The 25,360-nt window shown below is 46.1% G+C and overlaps 1 protein-coding gene across 1 annotated transcript in view; it reads left to right on the top strand.

Annotated features, from left to right (window-relative positions):
* The first annotated feature begins 418 nt into the window (after window positions 1-418).
* Window positions 419-25,360, top strand: part of TECTA (tectorin alpha) — a 73,311-nt gene continuing 48,369 nt past the window's right edge. The window contains exons 1-8 of the mRNA XM_070490055.1: window positions 419-482; window positions 3,908-4,041; window positions 6,740-7,027; window positions 10,967-11,104; window positions 11,457-11,622; window positions 15,335-15,747; window positions 21,352-21,922; window positions 23,961-24,553. Of these exons, the coding sequence (XP_070346156.1) occupies window positions 419-482; window positions 3,908-4,041; window positions 6,740-7,027; window positions 10,967-11,104; window positions 11,457-11,622; window positions 15,335-15,747; window positions 21,352-21,922; window positions 23,961-24,553 (2,367 nt within the window). The remainder of the gene's footprint in view (window positions 483-3,907; window positions 4,042-6,739; window positions 7,028-10,966; window positions 11,105-11,456; window positions 11,623-15,334; window positions 15,748-21,351; window positions 21,923-23,960; window positions 24,554-25,360) is intronic.

Below are 25,360 nucleotides of genomic sequence, written 5' to 3'. Positions count from 1 at the left end.
AGCTGTTGTGAAAATTAGGAGAGCCAGGTCTCCCAGAAGACGAGTGTCTATTCTAGAGACACAACATGCTCTATTTAGAGTTGGGTCCTATTTTTCAGTGGTTTCAGAGTAGGTGCCTTTCCTTTACTCATTGTCGCTGTCATTGATTCTATATAATTTCCTGACAATTTGAATGATCTCATTACACTTCCAAACTGGCTGCTCATGGGGAGTCTAATTTGTTCATGAAGCGTTGAACTTAAGGACCTGCTGGCATTCAGGGAATTTCAACCCGACTCAGAACTGTTGATGTTGTTATGTGAATTTGTCCTAGGATGGTTGTGCTGTGTCTTGGGATTTGCCACCAAACACACCTGGTGTTCTGTTTACTCTGGCAAGCTGGGGATTTTTTTTTTCTTTTTCTTTTTAAAATTCCAGGATGAATTATTCATCATTACTTAGAATTTGGGTCTCTTTCATCTTCGCACTTGTACGGCACCAAGGTGAGTACTACAGAATTCCATAAAGCTCTTGATTAGCATGCTCTTGAATTTATAAAGAGACGCTTTTGTTGGAACCATAATTGTCAGGGCAGGTGTACATGTGTCTACAGATACAACAAGAAAAATGTAAATTAAATTCTCTTGTCAAGGGCAAAATACATTAACTTTGAATGATGTTCGCTTAAATTCCTACTTTTTCTTATCTAACTTTGAACACAATTTGTATATACTAGGTTGCTCATGTTAATGGAGTGGGTCTTTAAGAGGATGCAAATTATTTTTACTAAAAGTATGTAGGGTAAGTGTGCGTGTTCACCCCATGCCTGATGATTGAGTTCCATTAAGGCATTTAACTTCTGGCTCAGAGTTTAAAGAATACACTTGTTTTAGCCAAAATTGAGAAGTTGCAATAGCATTAATGTTGGTAACTTGTCTATCAGTAGCCCTTTTACAATGGCCAAAAGTCTAAAACTGCCAGTGAAATAAGATAATTACACCCCCAGAGATTTTTTCTTTTTATCTGCATAGCGTTGCCCAGCGTAGGCAAATGCTGCACACATTTCTTTCTGCTGTTGTTGGGTTTTAGACAAGAAAGATGGGAAAGTCCACATAGATTTGAAACTTTTATGGCTAAAATTCTGAAGCACCTTTATTTTACTCGTTTGTTTGGTTCAGCTGGAATGTGATTACAAATCTAAGAGAATAAATCTCTAAGGCATGCGTAGCCCTGACATTTTTCCAGGGTTGGGTAAATTGAAACAGTTGTGGCATGCAAACTATAGTCTGAAACTTCGCAATAAGGAAAGAGACCCGCTGACTCTAGCCTCCCACTCCTGCTCTAAGGAAGTATGTTTCATTTGGTGGGGAAAAAAAAGTTCTGGAAACATAGTTATGTTTATTGGGAAATTGGCAACCTAAAGCCAGCCTGAGTAGCGATATTCTTTCTTTTATTAACGCTGATGCTATTGACAGGCCATGCTGTTAACCAGTTAAATTTTCATAGTAGCATTGGTGTCTAAGGTAGAAATTACTGGGGTTTTAATCTACTCGCTTTTATTAAGCACCCTTTTCGTCGTTCAACAAGTATTATTTTTTTCTTTCTTCTTCTCCCCAAAGCTCCCCCCCCTGCCACCGCCAGTACATAGTTGTGTATTCTAGTTGCAGGTCCTTCTGGCTCTGCTGTGTGGGACACCGCCTCATTGCTTGATGAGCGGTGCCATGTCCGCACCCAGGATCTGAACTAGGGAAACCCTGGGCCGCTGACGCAGAGCGCGAGAACTTAACCACTCGGCCACGGGGCCTGCCTCCTCATTAAATAAGTACTTATTAAGTATTTATAACATCAGCTATCTTAATGATTTGTATTCTTCTTAAAATTGAAAAATTTTAGCTCTCCATTCTTTCTTGTTCAAATTCATGAGCTAGTTAGAATTACTCATGGAGAGAAGAATCTTGCAAGTTTGCCTCCCCTTTGGAGCAGAGAGAGAAGCTAGGGACGGTCTCCGTGCCCACAGTTTTCTGCCTCCTCCAGGAGGGGGACGAATTCTCCATTTCCCAGGCAGAAGGGCCAACACTGCCCCAAAGATCAATTCATCTTTCCATTAAAAAGATTACAATTCAGGGTGAATTTGAGCCCTATTCACACCTGGGCATCACTCCTAAAAAGTTCCCCGTTAAGGATAAACCCATGACATGATTTGATTGATTTATTATTATTAATTTGAGAAAGCTCATCCCCCTTCAAATTTAGCAAGTACCTGTGAATACTGCTATGATAGGGATTATAAAGAGATTTTTTTAAATTCCTACCTTCTAGGAATTTGGAATTTGTTACTTCGGGGTAAATATGAAAGTTAGAGAACTGTTCTTTTGCCTACTGACGTGATGTTAAATGAAGCGCATAGGCTGAGCACTCCTGTGATTAAACTGGGTGCAGCATCTCCGAAAAGTTCAGATCTGGTTGGCTTCCCAGAGACTTCCGGGGCTTGGGGAACAATGCTTACACACTAATGGCCGGGCTCATTTCCCCTGCTTCCCTCCGTGTGAGCCCCTGGAAACAGATGAGCTATCTGTCCAGGCACATTGCCTCTTGCTCTCTGCTCCAGAAGGAGAGAAGCTGGCACTCAGCCAGGCGCCGCTGGGCTGCTTTGTGGCCATTCTGTATTCTCTCTTACATGAGCTGTTGTCTGCTCGCTAAAAGGCTCCCGAAGGAGCAGGACAGTCCTCGGCCAGTAGCTCGCCAGTCTATCAGCTCCGTCAGCACAGAGCAGGGACTTTCCCAAGGAGAGGGCCCTGACATGAGAATGGGGTGTTAGCATCTGGGGATGGCAAGCAGGTACCTCAAGAACTGTGGCCAGAAGCCCCCAAAGGATTTGCCCCTTCCCCTGACAACTAATAAACAAATAAAAAGAAAAAAAATGGAAGAAAAGATGATGTTCTATTGTTCTGTTCTCATTTAAGAGAAGAAAGGGCAGAGGCAGAGAAAGGTCACACCCCAAATGTAGATTATTTCATAGATCTCCTGATCATCAATCACGTAGACCCTGGAGTAATTGTCTAATTTCTCTCACAAAACTGGGTCACCCCTTGCAAGAGTTTGGATGAGAAACTTCTGAGAAAGAAGCCAGGTTGTCAGGAGAGGTGATGACACAGTCACAGGAGGGGAGCTGTGTGTGTTTGTATGATGACTCTCACCTTTGACCGGGACGATAAGTAAGAGCCTTGCGCCTCCTCTGCAAAGAGTTCTCAAGGGCCCGACCTCCCTCACCCCAGAGGATCCCGTGTCTGTCTTTTGTAAACAGGAGCTGGGCAGAGAGCCTTCTCACAGGCCGGAGCTCAATCAAGGTCATTCACCGGCCAGTTACTACAAACCCTCTCCTCCCACTTTTGTCCCAGTTCCAACTGTTGTTTATTTCCTTCTGGGATCTAGTATCTTCTCCTATTGTGCAGGAGGGGGAAAGGGACTCCTTTCAGGAAGACATGAGAGTAGAATTCTTGAGCTAGAAGGGAGCTTCATAACCACTAGCCTCCTTCTCCGTACCTTGCCTTCTGATCAAAGATCAAGCTGTGTAAGCCGTGCCAGACCTGGAGGCCACCTCTCAGGGCTCTGAGAGCTCCAGAGATGATGTCACAACCTGCCAGCCTGTTTTAACCCTTTCTCTCTCTAAAACATATGGAAGCATAGAAATGAAGCAGGAAGTGATTTCTCCTAAGGAGAAATAGTGTCATTCCCATTCTCTCCTTTCCAGAGGCAGAAGATAACGCACTGTGTACAGCTTAGATTTAGGATAAATGGAAAGGCAATCTGACTTGCATTTAATCTATAAGACTTAGTGGAAGAAGCTGGCTTTTGCAGATGGGAGGGAAGTAACTTGCCAAACAGAAGAGGGATCTGCCATCTCTCTAACCACCGTCTCTCTTGACAGCTCAGCCCAGGGAGCTCATGTATCCATTTTGGCAGAATGACACCAAAACCCCTAAAGTAGACGATGGAAGCTCATCTGAGATTAAGTTGGCCATCCCCATTTTCTTCTTTGGCGTTCCTTACCGCACTGTCTATGTAAGTGGAGACGCAGCCCGGCTGTCGCTCTGTGGCTCTCCCCTTTGTTTGTCATTAAGGAAAACATTTTAAATACCTTCTTCCAGGGCTCTGGGAATGGAGGATTTATTGGCAGCCCAAACAACAAGTTCTGAGATTTCATGAGCTGATAGGTTTTATGATTAAGGAAGTCAAAGGTATATTTAATGGCTAATGTTCATAGTAGAGGAGTATACAGGGCAATAAATTGCTTTTGTGGATGATTAAACACAGAAGTGGAGCAGAGGCCCCAATGCCATGAACATTATTTCTGCTACTCGACAAGATAAAAAGATACAATGAACCACAATAGGAGCAATATCATTTTTCTTCCCCTTTGGGGGTGTGAAAAGTTTAGGCATCTGCTGTTCTTAGGCTTCCTACTAATTTGGAGCAGAGTCAGAGCATAGCAGAGGGGTAATCAACTAGTCTGTAAAAGTTATTTGCAGAATTGGCCACTCTCTTTGGGCCTGAGATATGTCATTGTCAACCCCGCATGAAGAAATGATACCATTTGCTGTCAGAGCTCTCCTGCGTTCTCAGGTTATTATTATTATTATTATTATTATTATTATTATTATTATTATTTGGATCACTGGGTTTGCCACTAGTGAGACTGTTGCATACTGAGAAGGTTCAGAGAAACGGAACTTGCCTTTATCTCCGACCTTAAAGGATTGGGTGAAGCATATGCAGATTATATTATGTCCTATTCTATTCTGTGTCCTTCCCTGGAGGAAGAAATGAATCTCTAAGCACCTCCACCTCTGGCCGTCTCTGTATCTGAGACTCTGTCTTCCCCAACTTTTGATGTATAGCTCAGGGCTGGTGCCCATTAGAAAAGAGTTTCCTTTTCCATTACCTAACCAGGGGTGCCTGAACCTGGAGCACCAGCATCACCTGGCTCTTGTTAGAAATGTCACTTCTCTGGCCTCACCCCAGACCTCCTGAATCTGAAACTCTCGGAAGGGAGCCCCGTAATTTGTGTTCGAACAACCCCTCCAGGTGATTCTGATGCCCACAAAAGTTGGAGAACCCCTGAGCTTAACTGCAGACTCTATAGACTATATAGACAGAACACGTCTGAGTCGTTACCAGCTTCCTCTGCTGTCTCTGTGGTTAATTACACCCATTATTCCCCAGCAAACACATTGTTCTGGCATTCTGAAATGCCTTTTATGATCTACTCACAGCAGAGCCTCCTTAATCTGTAAGAGCTGATTGTAAGTTTCAGAATGCGTTGACCTGATTTTGGAGACGAGAGAAGTGTGCAGGACTTCCATTCTGGAAGCCTTAGTCTCCCAGACTTATAGAACAAAATGTTTCGTTAAGCTCCTCTTTCTCCTCCATTGTACTATGTGAGACGGAGTCTGAATAAGTCTTGCCCTTTCAAAAGGAGGGTCTTAACGTGGGGCAGACTAACTTGAGAGCAAATTGTTCTCTGAGTTTCCAGCACTTTGAACAGTGCAGTCTTTTCCAAGCCTCCGTGTTGTTCCTTATTACTTGCAGACAGTAGACGCTCGATGTCCTTGTAGCTGGGTCTCCAGCTTCCTTTCCAAACCCCACACCCTTATTTCCAAAACAGGTCAACATACTCTTGGCCCAGGTACCAACAATTTACTGCTGGGATCTGGATCACTGTTAATGTCCATAATATTACTGATTAACATGAACATAACAAACAATTCCCGTCACAGGTGTTTCTGTTGCAGAAGCCATACAAGCCACAGGGTTAAATCAGGCTTATTTACCAACGCGTAAACCATATTGACCATACACATTTTTACCATATGCATATTTACCAACGCATATGACCAGCTGCAGCCGCAGGCAGAGGCTGACTTGCTTATAGGTCCTGTGTCAATTAAGTGTACATATTGGCTTGTGATTTGCAGTAAGGTTTAGTAATTTAATAAGTTTACTAAGCTATTTACAAATCATGAAGAAATCACCATATAAGATAGTTATTTACATGTACAATGTGAAGTATTCATGTCTCCATTTTTATGCAGCAATTATACAAAGAAACCATCAGTCTGCAAGCGCTGTCATTGAATTGGGCATCTGTAGGTCATAACCTTGTCCTTCTTCTGAGTACAGAGTGGTTGGGACATCAATAGAAGTCCTTTAAACATCTCTCTCAAACAAGTTATGGTTCATCCTGAGATCTGAGTTTGATGGTGGATTATTTGATTTATCTTTTTCTAACATTCCTCTCTTGTCATATAATAGGAATTGAGGTCTAATATAGAAATCCTCAATTTTTTAATTTCTTTGCTTCTGTGTTTCTTTTCTTGTCTATTTTGCATCTGTGACTCTGGATATTCCTTATTGCTCACATTACCCCCTGCCTGGCCCAACACACACACACACACACACACACACACCTCAGTAGCATTTGATAAGTGTAAATAGAGATAGGATAAAGAACATGCAAATGAGACTGATTATTAATAAGTAATGAAGCTAACCATAAATTGAAAGTGAAAGAAAACCAATGAGTTTGTCTGGAAGTAAACGAACCTCCTAGTTGAGCAATGGAAGATGGTGTTTGAAGGTTCTAATTCAGTAGTTTGCAAGTTGTTTTCCATTCATGTGATTAAGGGAATGTCTGTCTTGGTTTGTGACTCTGAAGTTGTCATTATTTCAGATCCACTGTGCAAACCTCTTATTTTTGTAGGTCAATAACAACGGAGTTGTTTCCTTCAATGTCCTAGTGAGCCAGTTCACACCAGAATCCTTTCCCCTGACGGATGGGAGGGCCTTCATCGCCCCATTTTGGGCAGATGTACACAATGGAATTCGAGGCGAGATCTATTACAGAGAGACCATGGATCCTGTCATCTTGAAAAGAGCCACCAAGGACATCAGGAAGTACTTCAAAGACATGGCAACCTTCTCTGCCACTTGGGTTTTCATTGTGACATGGGAGGAAGTCACGTTTTATGGAGGCAGCAGCACCACACCTGTAATAATTCAAATTTTCCGTTTTCCACTTCATTTCCTGACATCTCATTCTTGTCCATCTTCACTACTGTGAGAGAGTCTAATTGTTAGAGCTGAGGAACGTCAGTTTCCTTGAGTTAAACTAATGAGTCTTGCCACCCACTTTCCAGGAAGCAGAGGGACGTATCGTCCCTAAGCAGTCCAGTCAGCAGGAATATTTCAGAAGATATGTCAGCCCTATTGCTGATCATTGCGAATGCCTAAAAAGAACCCCTCCGCAATTTTCTTGCAGTCGGTAGCATTCCTAATTTGCAGGAGCGTGATTGAGGCACTGAGACCTCATCCAGGCCACGTCATAAGGGACCCACCTAGGAATTCAAAGATCCCTTTTCTTGCCAGAGGCACAAATGCCTCTCTCCATCAGCTAATTTCCTTTTTTCCCTCCCTTTTTCACAAAACCTGATAGGAACAGGAAAATAGAGTGCTGGATTTGGGCACAAATGACCTGACTCATTTTATTATATTATGATCTTTTTTTTATTGTGACTGGGGCTGGAATTATTCATACTTGATGCTAATTGGAGTGGGCAGCTAAAGCGTTTCATGACTAAAGTTTCAACATCTGCTCTGAAATCCCAAATGAGCAGTCAAATAAAAGTCAAATAAGAAAGATTATCACCGGCATTATTGTAGAGATAATCAACTTTCTACATAAAGGGACAGAACACAGTTTTCAGGAAAGCCTGTGGCTTGTTTGGGTGACTTTGGTGGTGCAGATTTTTGAAGTTGCAGACGCGTCTTCAACTGTATAATTTCCAGTAAGCAAAGACACTCAAAAATCTGCCCTCTGCTTTCTTAGGATTATTTCCAGTTCCATCTGTTTTCCCATTTCCTTGGCAATGAGCCAGTTGTTTAGGGGGAGAACGGAAACTACTGAGTTAGACACAGAGGTGCAGAAGTGCTGAGCTTGCAATTCGTAGCTGCTACGCCAGAAGCACGCTGTTTTAGCACGTTCTGACCAGAGCAGCAAGATACACTTTATCGCTAAGAGGTTCTGGAGAACAGAAAGATACAAGTTTAAACAGCAGATGCGTTGGCTAGAAATAACCTCTAAAGAAGCGTACATTTCCCTCTGTCATGTTATGGATCGCTAACGACTCCTCCGGTGATGTTTTATGTCCTTTAAGCCTCATACCTCACAGCGTTCGAATGCAGGATGCCAGCGATCGATAAATTTTAGTGTCAGTGGGGGAAAAAAAAGAGAAGAAATGCCCATCAAATGCTGACCACCATTTTTTCAAAAAAACTTCCACTGACTATAAAAATGGCAAGATAATTTAGATACTTTCTGGTTTGTACTTTGGAGTAAATGTATGGATATGGTGAGAACTCTTTCGATGAGGATGAATGAGGTAACATGGAGGTGTTCAGGTTCCATGGAGAGGAGGATGATACACTCCTCTCGAACTGCAGAGCTGTCCACCCATCCCCGTCTTTGAAATTGGCCCCTGCTCCCATCTCTCATCGTCCCAGGTTTCCTCTTCTCTATAGGAACACATCTTATCAGGCCAACTAAACACTGGGGGTGAGAGGTCCTTTAGAGGCAGAAGGTCGCATGGAAATCAATAGAAAAGGAAGGGGAAGAGGACATGTTCAGTTTAAGAAAGGAAAAATAGTATTTATTGAGGGCTTTCTATGAGCCCCGTGCTGTGATCAGCTATTTTTGCATATCATTTAGCTCTCACAAGAATGTTCCACTATAAGGTCTCTCTCCGCTTTAAAGAGGGGGAACAGGCCCAGAGGGGTCAAGTAACTTGCCCGAGGGGCAAGAAAAAAGATTTGAACCTCAGAGGAGTCAGAGCTGGGTTCAAACTAAAGTCTTCTAACCCGGAATCCTGAGCTCTTTCCTCGGCTGCCTCCCCCAGGTATCCTTGGAAGTCCTCTGAAGGATAAGAGGGTCTTTCAAGAGTTGAAAACATGGTTTTACAAACACAGATCCCGGAGGAGTCTTAAAACTGATGTTGAGGAGATGTGTGTGTGTCGGGGCGCGTGAGAGCAAGAACGCGCATGAGGGCGAACCAGACTCTGAGCGTCGTTAGGATGTTCGGTTGGTTTCGAGGTGACTCCTGGGATCACAAATGGGTTGCTCTCAAGAACTATTTGGACCAAAGATATTTCCAACATCATCTCAGGAGCAGGAATTCACTTCCTAAAGGAGAATCCTGGTCTGAAGGAGAGTCTAATTTAGGCCTTGTACGACCTTGACTTTATGCCTGTCTCTTGAACCCGACCCCGCAGTGACCTTATAGCAATCTTGGGCTGATGGCTCACTCACCTCTGTGTCCCACTTTTTGTTGAGCGGGGCCAAAGAATGGAGGCATATACCTGGGTGACTTTATCATAAACCCCATCAGCTGCGGCAAGCACAGGGCTTGGGGAGAAAGTTCTCGTTTACAAAAAGGGCTTTTCTTTACTTGCACCTCATCTCCCTCCCTGGGACCATCTAGGATGGGAGATTTGGGGCTTCCAAGATCCTCTCCCCCAGTTTGATTACACAGGATAAGGATGTGGGCCTTCCTCTGAGTCTGGCAGAATGTTAACCAGGATGGTATCAGGCAGCTGGGAAAAGTGCGAGGTATGAATGGAAAAGGTCAAAGCAGCCTCTCCTTTTAACTCTATTTTTATTTGAATTTCCTGAAAACATGTGTCAAGGGGCAGGCATTAGCAAAGGGAAATAGTAAAAGACCGAGTTTGCTACAGCTTGTTTCTGGAAAATGTTTGCAAGGCTTGTTTGAATTTATGTAACATCTCTAACCCAAAAAGTTTAAAATTAAGATGGTGTGTAATGACAGTGCACTAGAAGGTAGCCTGGGTACTCTGGCTCGAATCCCATTCTCTGTTGCTGGGTCATTGCAAAATTTCCAGCAATCCATTTGCCTTAGCCCTCAGTTGTTTTTTTTAATAGTAGTGTGTCATCTTTATCTATTCATTTATTTATTTTGCTGAGGAAGATTCGCCCTGAGCTAACATCTGCTGCCAGTCCTCCTCTTTTTTTGCTTGAGGAAGATTAGCCCTGGGCTAACATCTGTGACAATCTTCCTCTATTTTTTTGTATGTGGGATACCTCCACAGCATGGCTGGTGAGTGGAGTAGGTCCTTGCCCAGGATCCAAACCCACAAACCTGGGCCACCAAAGTGGAGCACGCAGAACTTTAACCACTTGGTCATGGGGCTGGGCTCTAGCCCTCAGTTTTTTAAGCTACAAGATGGGAATGGGCAAAAAAATTGCCCATCTTAGTGTTGGTCTGAGGTACAGATGAGTGTTGAGAATTTTGCAGAAATAAAGTGATGCCTAAATGTTCAATTAGAGAAGCAATTTCTCCCCACAAAGTGCTTTTTAAAAATCACTTCCAACTTCCCTTTTAAAACTGGGAGACATCTCACCGAGATTAGCGGTGTTTTCCAAGAATCACAAGAGCTGAGTCCACAGCACCGCTTTAGTCACACTGACTAGCATTTGCTTGCTCTTCTCCACCCCCTTCCCACACCCCATCCAACCTGCTCTGGGAACAGGTGCATGCAGCTCTTTCCCTGGCTTGACTATGTATTTCCTATAGTTTATTCTCATGCTGCCATCTATAGGTACTTGCATATTATCACAAGTTGAGCTGGGCCTCTGAATTTTCTCTCTGGTTTGGATCAGAGATGTGAGAGGGGCGCTGAGTCAGCCTCCACAGGTTACCCTCAGGCAATTTCTCTTTTAGATGCGCAGCCCCACATGTCGTGCTTTTCCCACTGGAGGTGAGAACGTATTCAGAGAGGAGGCAGAGCATGAGGGCTGGCAACAGAGCAGCTCTGAGCTGCTCGGGGGCAGGGAGAGTGCAAGGGAAAGGGAGCTGCTGTGCGGGAGAGGAGCTCCTGGGCCGGGTAAGTCCTGAAACCACCCATTCCCGTCCTGTAGGTGAACACCTTCCAGGCCGTCCTGGTGTCTGACGGCTCCCATACATTCACACTCTTCAATTATTATGAAATCAACTGGACCACAGGGACGGCAAGCGGTGGCGATCCCCTGACAGGTCTTGGGGGAGTGATGGCACAGGTAGGTTGTTCTCCACCTCATCCTCCTGCGTGTTTCTGAAGCACTGCATTCTCTCCTTATGCTGCTCAGCATCCTAGACGAAATCCCGCCAACAGCTTTTAATTAGAGAAGTGTGTCTGATCTTGCAGGTGGACTGAGAGGCCAGTCTTACCCCATCTTTGATACCTTGATCCAGGTGTGGCATGAACTAGGCAGGCCTTTCTTACCTGGAATGGTGGCCCCAGGGACTCCAGGAAAAGGGGGGGGTCTCTTGATTCCAGGTGTGCTGGATTCTGAAAATAAGGTATTTGGGCAAGGTAACCAATGGGGGTGGTGTGTGTGCTCAAAAGTTCTGTTGTCCTTTGTGCTCTAGGCAGGATTTAATGGTGGAAACCTCACCAATTTCTTCAGCCTCCCGGGGTCAAGAACCCCTGATATTGTGAATATCCAAGAGACCACAAACGTCAATGTTCCAGGCCGCTGGGCATTTAAAGTTGACGGGAAGGAAATTGATCCAGCCAATGGCTGCACCTCCAGAGGTAAAGGCTTTCCCTATTCTCTGTGGCAAAGCTGGGTTTGTTTAGCTTAGATTGGCAGGCAGGCTTTTAAGCCACGGGGGCGGACTCGCTCCTCATGCCTTACTCTCTTGACATCGCTCAGCTGGGTAACGGAGATCAAGGTAATTTGAGCATGCAGATTCATCACACTGGGAGCTGAAACCCGGCATCTGCTACACTGCGGCTTCCGGGGTCCTCGCCTGGAGTGTGAACACACTCCGTGTTCGGAGCAACTCCAAAGTGGATGAGGATCTTGAGTGATTTCGCGGCCAGAGAGACAGAAGGGCGCCCTCCTGTTTAACATTATTTTTGTTGTTGTTGTTTCCATTTCCCCTCTTTCCATTTTTCTTCTCATCTTTACTCCTGCTCTGCCATCTGCACTTTGTGGATCCACAGGAGTGGGCGAATGTGGAGCAATGCCAAATCTCTATGAGAGGAAATCAGTACTTTCTAGTATGACCAGAAGGAAAGGAAAAGAAAGTGTCATAGTCTTTAGGGGAGCTTCTCCTAAAATCCTCCCAGCAGCCCCCAAACTTGCGGGGATTTGGGGAGAACCAAAGTGGGCTTTAGGTCTGTGTGAACAAGCTGGAGTGGAACCTCTGTGGGTTTCCTTTACATTGGCATCCAAAGTTTGGAGCCCTCTCTGAACGATCAAAACCACTATGGTTGTGCAAAACAGTCCAGGACTCTCACAGGAACATCCTGGTTTATAGATTCCTGCTTCTTATGTGTCTAAAAGTTTTCAGAAAACAGGATTTCGGTTAATATTTCTGCTTCCAGGACTGGAGGCTGTAGCAGCTAGAATTAGTAAGTCATCCATCTAACCATCCATGCACCCCCCACCCAACTACCCATCTCCCCTTTCATCCGTTCAGCCATCCAGTCATTGCATCTTTCCAAAGAACATTTTGAGAGCCCCAACGAGGTGCAAGCCACTCTGCTAGGTGCTGGAGATGAAGGAGCTCCCGCCTCCCATGATGCTGCTATGGTAGAGAAGACCGCCATGGAAACAGTGATGACACAGTGGAAGACAGAACATGACAGACATGAGTGCGGGGTGTTGTGGAAGTACAAAGGATGACCCTGGAGAAGATGTCTCCAGATGTCTAAGAAAGGTTTGGGTTGAGGTGAAGATTTCAGGCCTTCCTGATGAAGGTTTCTTGCCCTCCTTAGATAGAAAGCATGGCCTGGTGACCTGCGTGTCTCAGCAGCTCTGGGGGGCCTCAGGTTTCTCTTTTGGCTCAGCTTCAATTCGTGTAACATACAGAAAAGCCATACTCACCTAGTCTGTAATGCCCATGCTCTCTGCCCCCATCCCCTGCTCTGTGGTTAGGCTTAGCAAACCTCTGCTTTACTCTAAGGAAAGGTCGTTTGTGTAGATGGCCTGCCTGGACGTCCTTGCCTCTGTGGAATCTAGAAAGTCCTCAGAATAAAATAAAGTGTTCAGAATAGCAAATAAATGTTTTGGAGCTAAGCTAGTATTAAACTGGAAAGGAAAGAATCTAGTCCACAGCTCAGCAGGATTTCAGAAGGGTGCCCTCTTCCCTCACAGAGTGTAAGTACCACTTTGCCTAGTATCTGTGACAGATACCAAACCACTACTCCATTATCTCTCTCCCTTTATGACGTGGACTAGGGACCTACCCAAAGCCTCTCCCGCTTTGTCCAAGCATCACAGAGCTGACTGGCTGTGGCCATGCAACCTAAGCACCCAGTGACAGCCTCGCGCCTGAGTCCTGGGAATGAAATGCTGTGATAATGGAAAGTATTGGCGCGCCGAGCTGTGGAGCTGGTCAGATGCCAGCCGCGTACAAAGTCCCCACTTTGACTTCATTCTTTTCCTCCTGAGTTATGGGTTTGGGTTTCACATACAGGACAAATTCAATATCCTTCTACAGACTGCTGTGCGTTTTTATGTGCCACTGGACATACATCAATCTAATGAGATGGGGATCTGGCCGGGGTGATGGCAGGGGAAGTGTGCATAGCGCCGGTTTATTATATCATCATCTCGCAAACAAAATTATCTCAGAGAGTCTACCTTTTGGTCCAAACCGCCTCTATTCAAAGGCATTTTCCTCTCATTTATTGCAAGCCTGAAAAAAGCAGAGACTGGAAATTGTTCTGAGTGGAGGCTGTTACAGTATATGCAGCCTGGACTAGAGCCAAAGAGTATTGAGGTTTGAGGGGCCTGTTTCCAGGGCCAGTGCGTATGACCTGCTGGGAATATGAATTAATCTGTTATCCAATTTTGGGGCCTTATTCTCAACAGGTATGAAGCATAATTGCCTGTTGAAACATAATTGTATCTGCTGGACAGATATGGAAACGACCGTTCCTGAGGCCCCCATGCCTTCTGCTTGTGTTAAACTTGTAACCTTGCGCTCTTCCCTAGGTATTGAGTTTTATAAACACTTGAGCAATTTTTTCAAACTACAGTTTCAAACTATAGTTTCTCCTGGTATATGGCATTTTTATTACTTTTTTTAATGTCGTGTCTTTGATACTTTCCTTTTCAGACATTCTCAATTTACAAATGCTTCTACCTCTGTCAACACGTGCCAAACTTTTATAGCATCACTGCTCCCGGTGAGGCACGGAGAAGAAAATAGCATTGTCCACGTGTCACAGATTAGAAAACTGAGCCAGATGGAAGTTAAGTCAGTAGTCTTAGATGTTGGTTGCAGAGTTGTGGCTATTGCCCACCTCTCTTGATTCGCGCCCCCAATCCAGGACTAGATCACAGCCCCCAGCCCCGAGATGCTCCTATTTCAATTTGAAGGTTGATATTGACAACTGGCAAATTTCAAAGTTTTTGGTGGGAGAGATCAGTTCGCTAGGAAAATGGTTTCAAGGACTGATTGTCTACCAAATAAATGGTAGTAAATATTTTAAAAACTAGCATATCCCTTAAAACCATTCCCCTCCCCATCCTCCTTCTCCTCCTGACCTAGATTCTGTCAAGAAGTTCTGTGCAGTGGAGAAAGAGAGAGAAGTTCTGGCCTTGGACAGGGCCTAGAGCGAGAGAGAAGACAACTTGTATAGGTGTAAGTTCTGCCTAAGCAGCATCTGCAGGGTTAAGAAGCCTTTGAAGGCGCCAAGCCAGAGGTCAGCCCTTTCCAGAATTCTCCCAGGGAGCATGGGGTTTAAAATTATGCATCTGACTCCTGATTCGTGCTATTGAGCTTTTCTGGCACATTCTGGACCCCCAGCTAATTGTTGTTGAATGGGTGGATGAGTGAGCAAATGAACAAATTCGCAAATGAACAAACAGTGTTATGAGTTACCTGGGCCAGCATTCCTTCTTTTGAAGACCCTCCCTCTTATTCCTGAAATGAAGGATATGGCTCCTGTGTGTCATAGCCTTTCCCATGGATTAAGACAGTGTGTCTTTCCTTGAATAAGAGTGTGCTCACCAGCCATGGAGATGACAATGCCAAGAGCTTAGACTGGATTCAGACAGACTCGGCTTGGAATCTTGGCTTCACCAATGAGTTGCTGAGTGATCTTGGAGGAATTACTCAACTGTTCTTAAGCCTCAGTTTCCTCACTTGTCAAATGAAAGCGACAATGCCTGCCTAGTAGGGTTCTTGTGTGGATTAAATGGTACAATGCAAGTAAAGCGTTTAGCCCAATGCCTGGCACAGAGGGTAAATGCTCAATAAATGTTGGCTCTAATGTCATTATTCCCCAGGACAGTTCCTTCGGCGAGGGGAGGTGTTTTGGGATGACCTGAACTGCACCAACAAGTGCCGCTGTCTGGATTTCAACAACGAGATCTACTGCCAGGAGGCCTCTTGTAGCCCCTACGAGGTGTGCGAACCCAAAGGCAAATTCTTCTCCTGCAGCCCTGTGGAGACCAGCACGTGCGTGGTGTTTGGGGAGCCCCACTACCACACCTTCGATGGCTTCCTCTTCCACTTCCAAGGCTCCTGTGCCTACCTGTTGGCCCGACAGTGTTTGCAGACTTCCAGCCTCCCCTTCTTCAGTGTGGAGGCCAAGAATGAGCACCGGGGGGGCTCAGCTGTCTCCTGGGTGAAGGAGCTCTCTGTGGAGGTGAATGGCTACAAGATTCTCATCCCCAAAGGAAGCTATGGAAAAGTCAAGGTGAGCTGCTCTCCATCCTTCACGGGGAGATGGAGAAGCTGGAGATTCTTCAGCCTGGGGAAGATTTTCCCAGATCTACTGGTTCTACTGTTTCCTGTTTGTACCAAAGAGAGGCATGACTCTTGCTGTCTTGCAAATATCTTGTAAAGTTCTTTACTAGGCTAAATTTTTTTTTAGTGCAAGAACTAACCTGAGCTCTCTTTTCGGCATGTCTATCTGCTGTTCATCTTAAAGTGCATTTACATACCTAGTTCCCTCATAAACACTGTCACGCGTGCACACACACACACACACACACACACACACATCCAAGCTCAGAATTAACTGGGAAGAGAGGTGAGTTCAGTTTCTCATGGACCTGGCTTGCAACAGTGGCAGCCACATGGCCGTGCCCTGGAGATGGTGTAAACACAGTACAAACCCATAATTTAGTACAGCCTTTGATTAACAATCCTCACTCCCCATCCCATTTGCCCAAGAGCGGCTGCTTCAGTCTCAGAGAAATCTCCAGATGGACTGGCGTCTCCAGAGGCACTGCCTGTGCAGGCACCCAGAGCCGGCTTGGGGACTTCTTTAGTGAAGCCTGGGTGGGAGGGTCTCGTGCAAACTCTGCCCCAAACACCCTTTTATGAGAATCCCCACTCCTGCCTGGAATAAGAGAGAAGAACCTGGGTCTCCACTGGCCTGTTTAGCACGTGCACATTTCCTGTCACCGTCTACCTGGATTTCCAACAAGGTCATTGACAAGAGAGGGAGAGCAAAAAGCCACTAGCAATTACTCAATTTGTGGAGGCCCCAATTTTCATGTTAATGAAGACCTTGTTGCAACCCTGTATTTAGTCAAGCAATAATAACCGAGACCACAGGGCCTGATTGCTACAACTCCGTGCAGTCCTTAATCCCCACGCATGGAGGTCTTCACAGGGATTACACACCAGAACTGATGCCAATGTAGGGATTTCTTTCTTTTTTTAAATATGTGATGTAGTTTTAATTGATGCAGCATGTCCAACCAAAGGCAGGACCGAGGAACTAATTCCGCTTTTTCTGGCTCTGCCCTTCCTAGGTCTGTGCAGCTTATCAGTGTCATAATTAGAAAAGTGAGCTGGCACTGTGGTTGAAATGCCAATTTGCTCGTTATTCGGTTAGTCTCCCTAGGGACAGCTCTGTCTATCAAATCAAAGGTAAGGGTTTGGGTACAGAATTGTACCCATGTGAGTGTGTCCCTTTGAAATTTACATTGTGCTGTTAAGCACTGTACCTGTCCTTGTAGAAAGATGCTAACATTTCAAGCTAGAAAAATGTTCACTAGCTTTCTCCTCCTTCCTGTATTGTGGGGATGATGTGTATAATATCTGTAGTTGAAAAGAAAGCTTCATGCTTTATTCTCACTTTCCATTTTGATTAAAATTCTTTTTCGCTCACAGTCAGACATTTTTTAGAAGGAAAGGGGCACCGTCATTTCTTTCAGGCCCAGCAGCTCCGCTAATCTGCGTGGCTCTTCTCCATCGTCCAAGCATAGGGCACGGGTTCTTCAATTTTCCGTAGCGACAGGGAGATGTGGATGTGAATGTAAATGTTTCAGAAAAAAAAAGGTTATGTGACTCCGACTGCAAGCTGACAAAGGCTTCCTTTTCCTTTTGCCAAATGGCTTCCGAGTGTCTCTGAATACACCTGCTCTGCTGCGGAGGCTGGCTCGATGGACGGTAAAGCCTCCACCCAAGGTGAAATCGGGACAGGCAGGGAGAGGGGTGGGAAGCAAAAGGAGCCGGATACGCCTGCCAGGCAGCTGACTTCCTCCGACACACTGGGCCAGGCTGGCAATGGCCACTGAGCTCTGTCTTGCAAAGGACAGATCGCCTTTCTCCATATGCTGGGTTAGGAACTGGGTTCTGTATATGGGTTTTCCCCCTCTGAATTCTTCTCAAGTAACAAAATAAACAATTTAGGATTGTATGTGCTAATGGGGACGAAAGACAGCCAGCTAAAATCCACATATAATAACATCTCTTTCTAGCTAATACTTATCAGTTTTCATATTTTTCTCCCAGATAAACCTGAGTAGTTTAGGATGTTCCAGTGAAAAGAGTACCAAGGCCAAATAGCCTATGGTGATGAAGAGCTCAGACCCTGGGGTCAGATCTCCTCAATCCCTGTGTCACCGCTGCCAGCTGAGTGACGTCTTTGAGCTTCCTTTTCTCCGTCTGTAAAATGGGGTCATGGGGTCTAGGAGGCAGGGCTCCTGGGCTGTATTTGGGACTTCGCTACCCATCCTCAGCACTGGGCTAGAGCAGCAGGGAGCAGTGGTGACGGCAAGGCTTTGGAGCCCAGCTCGTGGGAGTCGGGCCCTGTCACCTCAAGTCATGCAAGCCCTGAACCTCAATTTCCTCATCTGCAAAAAGGGCAATGATAAGGGCCTTCTCAGGTTGTCATGAGGAGGCAATGGAATAGCCACGTCTGCAATATCTAGCACTAAGCCTGGCACATTGTTGGCACTCAATACACACTCGCCGCCATAGTGCATTCCCACCACACTCTCTCTTCATTCTAAGACCTATGCTTCCACAATTCCACTTCTCTCTTCTAATCTTGCCCCTACCCACATCCTGGGAGAGACACTAGCAAAGAGGGAAATGGCTAGAATACAGGGAAAAGGGAAGCAAAGAGGTAAGATTCATCAACCATTAGTCCAGAGTTGAGGACTGGGACTGAGGGAATAAAAGAAATTATGCATCGGAGTAAGAGTTCTTTGGGAGCTCCTACTCTGAGCACTGTGGGGCACAAACATGAGGACTTGATAACTTGATAACTTGTGGTTTAAACTGAGACATGTGTGACAGTGAAAGGAAGTACAATGAAAATGTACACCAGACAAAAGGTATAAACTGAGAAATACCGGTGCCTACGGTGAGCCTAGGGATAAAGTCAGTCTGAGTGGGACAAGATCTGATGCAGAGAAACCAGAAGGACATTTGCAATACCCAGAGACATTCCATCCCATAGCTTCTGCTTTGAGACACAAATACAGCCCTTTGTCAGCAGGAGCTTAAGTGAGAGGAGAGGAGAGCACTTAGCAACAGATGTATTTGGCATTTACAATTATGCCAATCTTGGGGAAGCTTTCACTTTCAACATGTCAGTGTAGAACAATACATAATAATAATCCAGTGCTCTTGCTAGTTGACCTTCCTTATAGTATGGCTTTCCTCACCATTGTTGGCTACCTCGCTACCTAGGAGATGAGGATGCATCAATCAACTCCTAGGTTTTTCTTTCTACTTGTAGCTCTCTGAAGGATGTCTTATTTCTGAAGTCTCTTTTTCTTGTCCCCTTCCCTCACTAAGTCTTACTAATCCCTGGAGACAGAGAATTGCACATGGCATCTGCTATGGTACATCTTGGGAGTGATACTGGGACAGTCTAGTGTTTCACTTCCTAAACAACTCAGAAAGTAGCAGCAGTGATGGCAGTAAGACCCTTGTCCTTCTTGTGTGCCAGAAATCAGTATGGGTCCAGGGAAGCCTGGAAAGCAGACGTGCACTCACAGTCAAGCCCGCCGAGGACTGTCCATCCCAGCTCGCAGATGTGATGTCTATAGGTGCTAGGCATGGCAAGTGTGAAAAACAAGAAAATCAACTCTCTCTCGGAGGCTTATCAAGCCACCTACTCAAGTGAGCCAGACACTTGGGATACAGTCTCAATTCTTCCTGCATTTTCCACTGCAAAAAACCACAGGTCCTGCTGAATGTGCTCCCTGATCTCGTCCCTCCCTCTCCATGCCTGCATGTAGTTCAGGCCTCATCCTCCATCGTCCCTGGACTCTTGCTGCAGTTGCCTGGCTGGTTGCTCTGCTTCTCATCTTGACATGCTGGCAGAATGGACCTTCTCAAATGCAAGTCTGACTATGTCATTCCATTGCGTAAAACCTTTTGGGGCTCTCCCTACAGATGAGCAATCCCAGTGGTTATTTTGTTTTGTTTTAAAAGATGGCTTCAAAGGCCCTCCAAAGTCTGTTCCCAACAAAGAAGCCAGACAATTCTTTTAAGACGGAAGTCAGATCATGTCAATCTTTGGCTCTAGACACCCTCTTGGCTGTCCGTCTTGCTCAGAGTCAAAGCCAGAGTCTTTACAACGGCTGACAAGGCCCTCCCTGTTCTAGCTGCTGTTATCTCTCTGACATCATCCACCTCTGCCCAATCGTTGCTCTCTCTGCTCCAGTCACACTGGCCCCTGAGGCCCCGGGAGCACCCAGGCACACTCCCGTCTTAGGGCCTGGCTGTCCCCTCTGCATTAGCCACCCTCACCCCAGATAACCGCATGGCTTGCTTCCTCATCTCAAATGTCCCCTTTCTTCCCTGACCATCCTATTTAAATTTAGAAACCCTCTTCCTTGGCACTTTTGATCCACATTCCCTGCTTTATTTTTCTGCAGAACACTTTTCTAACATATGTATATGTTTTACTTATTTATTTTGTTTGTTGTTGGTCTCTCAATGAACATGTAAGTTCCATGAGGCAGGGATTTTTGTCCATTTTGCTCATTGCTAATCCCAACACTTAGACTAGTGCTTGACACACAGAAAGGGCTAAATTGCTGTTTGTTGAATGAATGGATCCTGCCCATGTCTCCAGCTTCACCTCCAGCACCTCTTCCCTCTGCAGCCCAGTAGCTCCTCGATGACTGTCCCCATACTCACGCAGCTGTTCCTAAGCACCTGCCTTTCTTCTCTTGTCCTGGAATTCCCTGCCCCACACTCTTCCTTTGGCCACTTCTATTTATCTTTTAAGACCCAAGTCAGATTTAATTGCCTCTAGAAAGCCTTATATGACTCCCCCAGGCTGGATTACGTGTTCATTTACTGTTTTGCCATTGCATCACCCATTAATGCACATTTAAAACAATATATTATAAACATCAACTTGTGTCCCTCTACCCCTGTAGACCTAGAGCTCATGATGGACAGGGACAATTAGTTTTTTATTTTTTACTTCTCAGCACCTAACATAGTGCTTGGTACCCAGTAGGCGTTCAAATTTGTTGGGGTTGAACGATTACATGACATAGTCTTGGTATCAGGGAGTGACAGGGTGAAACACTCAGAGAATAATACTAGGGAAGCCTCAAAGCTAAATTGTGGGGAATGGCTTACAGCACCCATTTCAGCTGGGAGGAGGGGTCAGGGAGTGCTAAAGGCAGTGAAGGGTCATGGAAAATATGTGACCTAAGCTGAGACTTAGAGAATGGATTTATGGGAGTGAAGAGGAGAAGCAAAGTAACTAGTGTTTCAAAAAGAGACTTGAAGCTAGCCCTAGAGCCAGCCAGGAAGGGTGGACAACCACCTGGTCCTCAGCAGAGTCTAGAGTGGCGCTAGCGATGCACGTCTGCCAGAGCTCAAATGCACAGTGCTCGGCTGACCCTCGCCAGCCTGCTCTCGAGGGTGCCCCCAGGCCTCTGCCTTATGGGAGGCAAGTGCCTGGAGCCCGGACATTTGGGGGCCATTCTCTCTGGAGCACTGAATTGCTCTGCCTCCCTTTCCTGAGCTCAGCTGGACCCATTGCCCTGGCGCCTGCTCACCTGCCTTTTACTATTACTGTTGTTGGCAGGTTAATGACCTAGTGACTTCTTTGCCCATCACCTTAGACTTGGGGGCAGTGAAAATCTACCAGAGCGGCATGTCTACTGCTGTGGAAACAGATTTTGGGCTCTTAGTGGCGTTTGACGGCCAGCACTACGCCTCCATTTCCATCCCAGGCTCCTATATCAACTCCACTTGTGGGCTCTGTGGGAACTACAATAAAAACCCGCTGGATGATTTCCTCCGCCCGGATGGCAGGCCAGCCATGTCTGTCGTGGATCTGGGAGAGAGCTGGCGGGTCTACCACGCCGACTGGAAGTGCGACTCGGGCTGCGTGGACAACTGCACCCAGTGTGATGCCGCCACCGAAGCTCTCTACTTTGGCTCTGACTACTGTGGCTTCCTCAACAAGACAGACGGCCCCCTGTGGGAGTGTGGCACTGTCGTGGACCCCACGGCCTTTGTGCACAGCTGTGTGTATGACCTGTGCAGCGTGAGGGACAACGGGACACTCCTCTGTCAAGCCATCCAGGCCTATGCTCTTGTGTGCCAAGCCCTTGGCATTCCGATTGGAGACTGGCGAATCCAGACTGGGTGTGGTAAGCTGGCATCTCATCCAAATGGAAGGCCACTCTTGTGCAGGGGGGCAGGAGAGGGTGTCCGGGCTCCTCAAAAATCTCCTCGTTAGGGCAAATTGCCTGAGAGTTAGGGTGAGTGAAATATCACAAATCAGAAAGAAGGAACTATGAAAGGATCTTTACTTTTTTCCCCACCCAATGTCATAGCCAGAGAACAAGAAACCATTGATGAGCATAAATGATCTGGAAACACGCAATGCGTGGCAGCAAATGCTCGGCCGGAGGAAGGCCCTATAGCAGAGGAGGGCAATCCCAGAGGGAAGGGGGAGGTGGGCTTTCCAGAGGTGGAGGTGGCCGTTGAGTAAATGGAGGCACTGGCCTGCGTTACCAAACAAAACTAGCTTTGTGGAAAATAACTCCCCTCCCCCATGGGACCGACAGCGTTTGTTCCCTGGCTCTTTCTTCTCCATTTTCAGTCCCTTTAGTTTTGTGTCTCTTGCTCTGGAGCATTTCCCCTGACCCACTGCTGCTGGTTGAAGACGGGGCTGCAGATGGGGAGTCTAGAATACTCGCTAGAGTATTTTATTCTAGAAAGAAGCCCTTTTTCTGAAATGCCAGGTGGTTAGGAAAAGCCCCAACAGTGTGGGGAAATCCAGCTTCTTTGGAATTACACTTTTGGATTAAGCATTTTGTACCATTTGGTTCTCTTGTTATTTTTTCCTTCTAAAACCTCTTTCTTTTCCTAGTTATGTAAATTTTTAAAACAAGCAAAAAAAAAAAAAAATCCAACACCCCAGCTTCTTGGAATTTTCTTTCTTTCCTGGTCCTTGGTTTTTTCCATCTGAGGAAACAGAAAATGATAATCCTTGCATTTGAGAGTGCCATGGAGGTGAGAAGATATAAAAGTTTCTCAAAGTTCCAAGGCCAGAGGGAGATGTTTTTCCCATCAGTATAGGTTGGATTCACAAAATCATCATGTATCAGATTTAATTCTTAGAGAACTGATCAAACAACTAAGAGACAGTGTATTTTTTCTTTGTCTTTCTTTCTTTCTTTCTTTTTTTGCTATGTGCCTGACTGGCCACTGCTATGCCTGGAGCATCCACATCCTGATTCAAGTTGAGATTAAATATGGCTTCTCTTTGATCCTTGTATAACCCAAGTGCATGCAAATTGCCTCACTAAATTTTTGCTTACAACGCCTATTTTTTTTCCTCTGGTACTACTTTCCTGTCTTCCACATTCCTTCCTCCTCTCTCCCTCTCTCAGATGTTAGGGGATGAACTGTATTGAACTCAGAGAGCTAGTTTACCAGGCCCTTGAGCCCTGCCTGTTGGATTCAACCAGACTCAAACGTTTCTGTAAACTCAGATGTTCTTAAAAAAAAGAACTAAGGTTTCTAAGGTGAGAAGGGGCTGCACGAGGCATCTAGGGCCCATCCGGTCTTCTGGAAGACCAGGCACACAAATTCTTTTCAGATGACCAAGTTTCATTCTTATGACTAACATCCCAGAGACTTCATTTTCACAGTCTTCTTTGGTCCCTCTTAGGTATTTTAAGTACTTTCCCGATTGAAATTTCACATTTTCAAATTACTCCTCTAGCAGCTACATTTTTTGTTTCTCCTGCAAGTTCGGTTTATTTCCTGCTAAGAACAGCTCATGCTTTTTAAACTCAGATCAATTTATATGTCCATCAGTTGAAGATCTGAAAACATCTTGATGGTTGCAGATCACCAAATAAATCCAGATTGAATAATCAGACTAGTCTCCTTAGGACAGCAGCGAGGTTTAATTTCTGTCAAGATGATCAAAGGAGAGTCCAGGTTCACAATTCAATCACACTGCTCAGTAGTTATTAGGAAAGCAGTTGGGTTCATTTCTGCAGATGCCACCTCAAGTTTCTCTTCCCCAAACGAGTGGCAGCTGGGCCCTGGCTCCAGGAGCTAGATGGTCCAGAAGGAGCACCGTCCTCCAGGCCCCTGTGCGTGGTGGATTCTGGCCGGATAGAACCTGGGGCATTCACCTTGTGTCCTGCTCTCTTCTCTCCTGCGCGGCAGTGTCCACAGTGCAGTGCCCGAGCTTCAGCCACTATTCCGTGTGCACCAGCAGCTGCCCGGACACGTGCTCGGATCTCACGGCCTCTCGGAATTGTGCCACGCCCTGTACCGAGGGCTGCGAGTGTAACGAAGGCTTTGTCCTCAGCACCAGCCAGTGCGTCCCGCTGCACAAATGCGGCTGCGACTTCGACGGCCACTACTACACCATGGGGGAGTTCTTCTGGGCGACGGCCAACTGCACGGTGCAGTGCCTGTGCGAGGAGGGCGGCGACATCTACTGCTTCAACAAGACGTGCCGCGGCGGGGAGGTGTGCGCGGTGGAGGAGGGCTACCGGGGCTGCTTCCCCAAGCGCGAGACTGTGTGCCTGCTCAGCCAGAACCAGGTGCTGCACACCTTCGACGGCGCCGCCTACGCCTTCCCCTCCGAGTTCTCCTACACTCTCCTCAGGACCTGCCCGGAGCGGCCGGAGCATCTGGAAATCGACATCAACAAGAAGAAGCCCGACGCCGGGCCCGCTTGGCTGCGAGGCCTTCGGATCCTGGTGGCCGACCAGGAGGTCAAGATAGGAGGAATCGGGGCTTCGGAAGTCAAGGTAAGACTCCTGCTGCCCGGGAGGGGTTTCCGATGAGTCACACGAGGAGAAGAGGCGTATTCTTCAGGTTTGGCTTTCTGCTCAGACGGTGAGTAGATTCTAGGAAGAGAGTGACTCTGAAATGGGAGCGTTTTCTGTCTGTCAGCACCAAAGAAGAGTCTGTCAGGTTGAGAAATGGAGGGAAGCTGGAATTTCTTAAATTAGATAGATCTGGCAGGACTAGCTCTCCATAATTGCAAAGACTTACAGGACGCTTACTATGTGCCAAGCACTCTCCTGAGCAGGACCACATTTGATCCTATAAGGTATATATTATTACCGTTATTTTATGTGTGAGAAAACCGAAGCACAGAGAGATTAAGGTAACTTCCCTAGAGACACACAGCCATAAAGTGGGATTCAAACCCTGGCAGGCTGGCTCCAGGGTCTGTGCTCTTTACCCTGTACTATATTGACTCTCCTACCTATAGATGGGAAGCCGTGTGGGGTCATGCAAAGACCATCGAGTCTGGAGCAGTTAGGGGTTAGGATTAGGGTTAGGGTTAGCCTGCCGTGGTGCCTCCTGGCCATCTGATCTGGTCTAACATACCCGTCATTAGGCGCTCAGGCTCATGGATCATTGGTTCTAGAAGGAATCTTAGGAATCATCTAGTGCAACTCCTGGTTTTCACATGAAGATCCCAAAGGGGTAAGTGAGGGGTGCAGGTCACAGCTAAGTAGTGGCAGAGCTGGGATGAAGGGGCGGGGGGATCTCCCCTCTTCCAGTCCAACAGGCATCTCATAGTCTGACATGAAGTCTAATTTAGA

This window comes from Equus asinus, chromosome 20, assembly GCF_041296235.1.
Source record: "Equus asinus isolate D_3611 breed Donkey chromosome 20, EquAss-T2T_v2, whole genome shotgun sequence".
Lineage (NCBI taxonomy): Eukaryota > Metazoa > Chordata > Mammalia > Perissodactyla > Equidae > Equus > Equus asinus.
The sequence above is the reverse complement of the archived record's forward strand: the minus strand, read 5'-3'. Positions and strand labels throughout refer to the sequence as shown.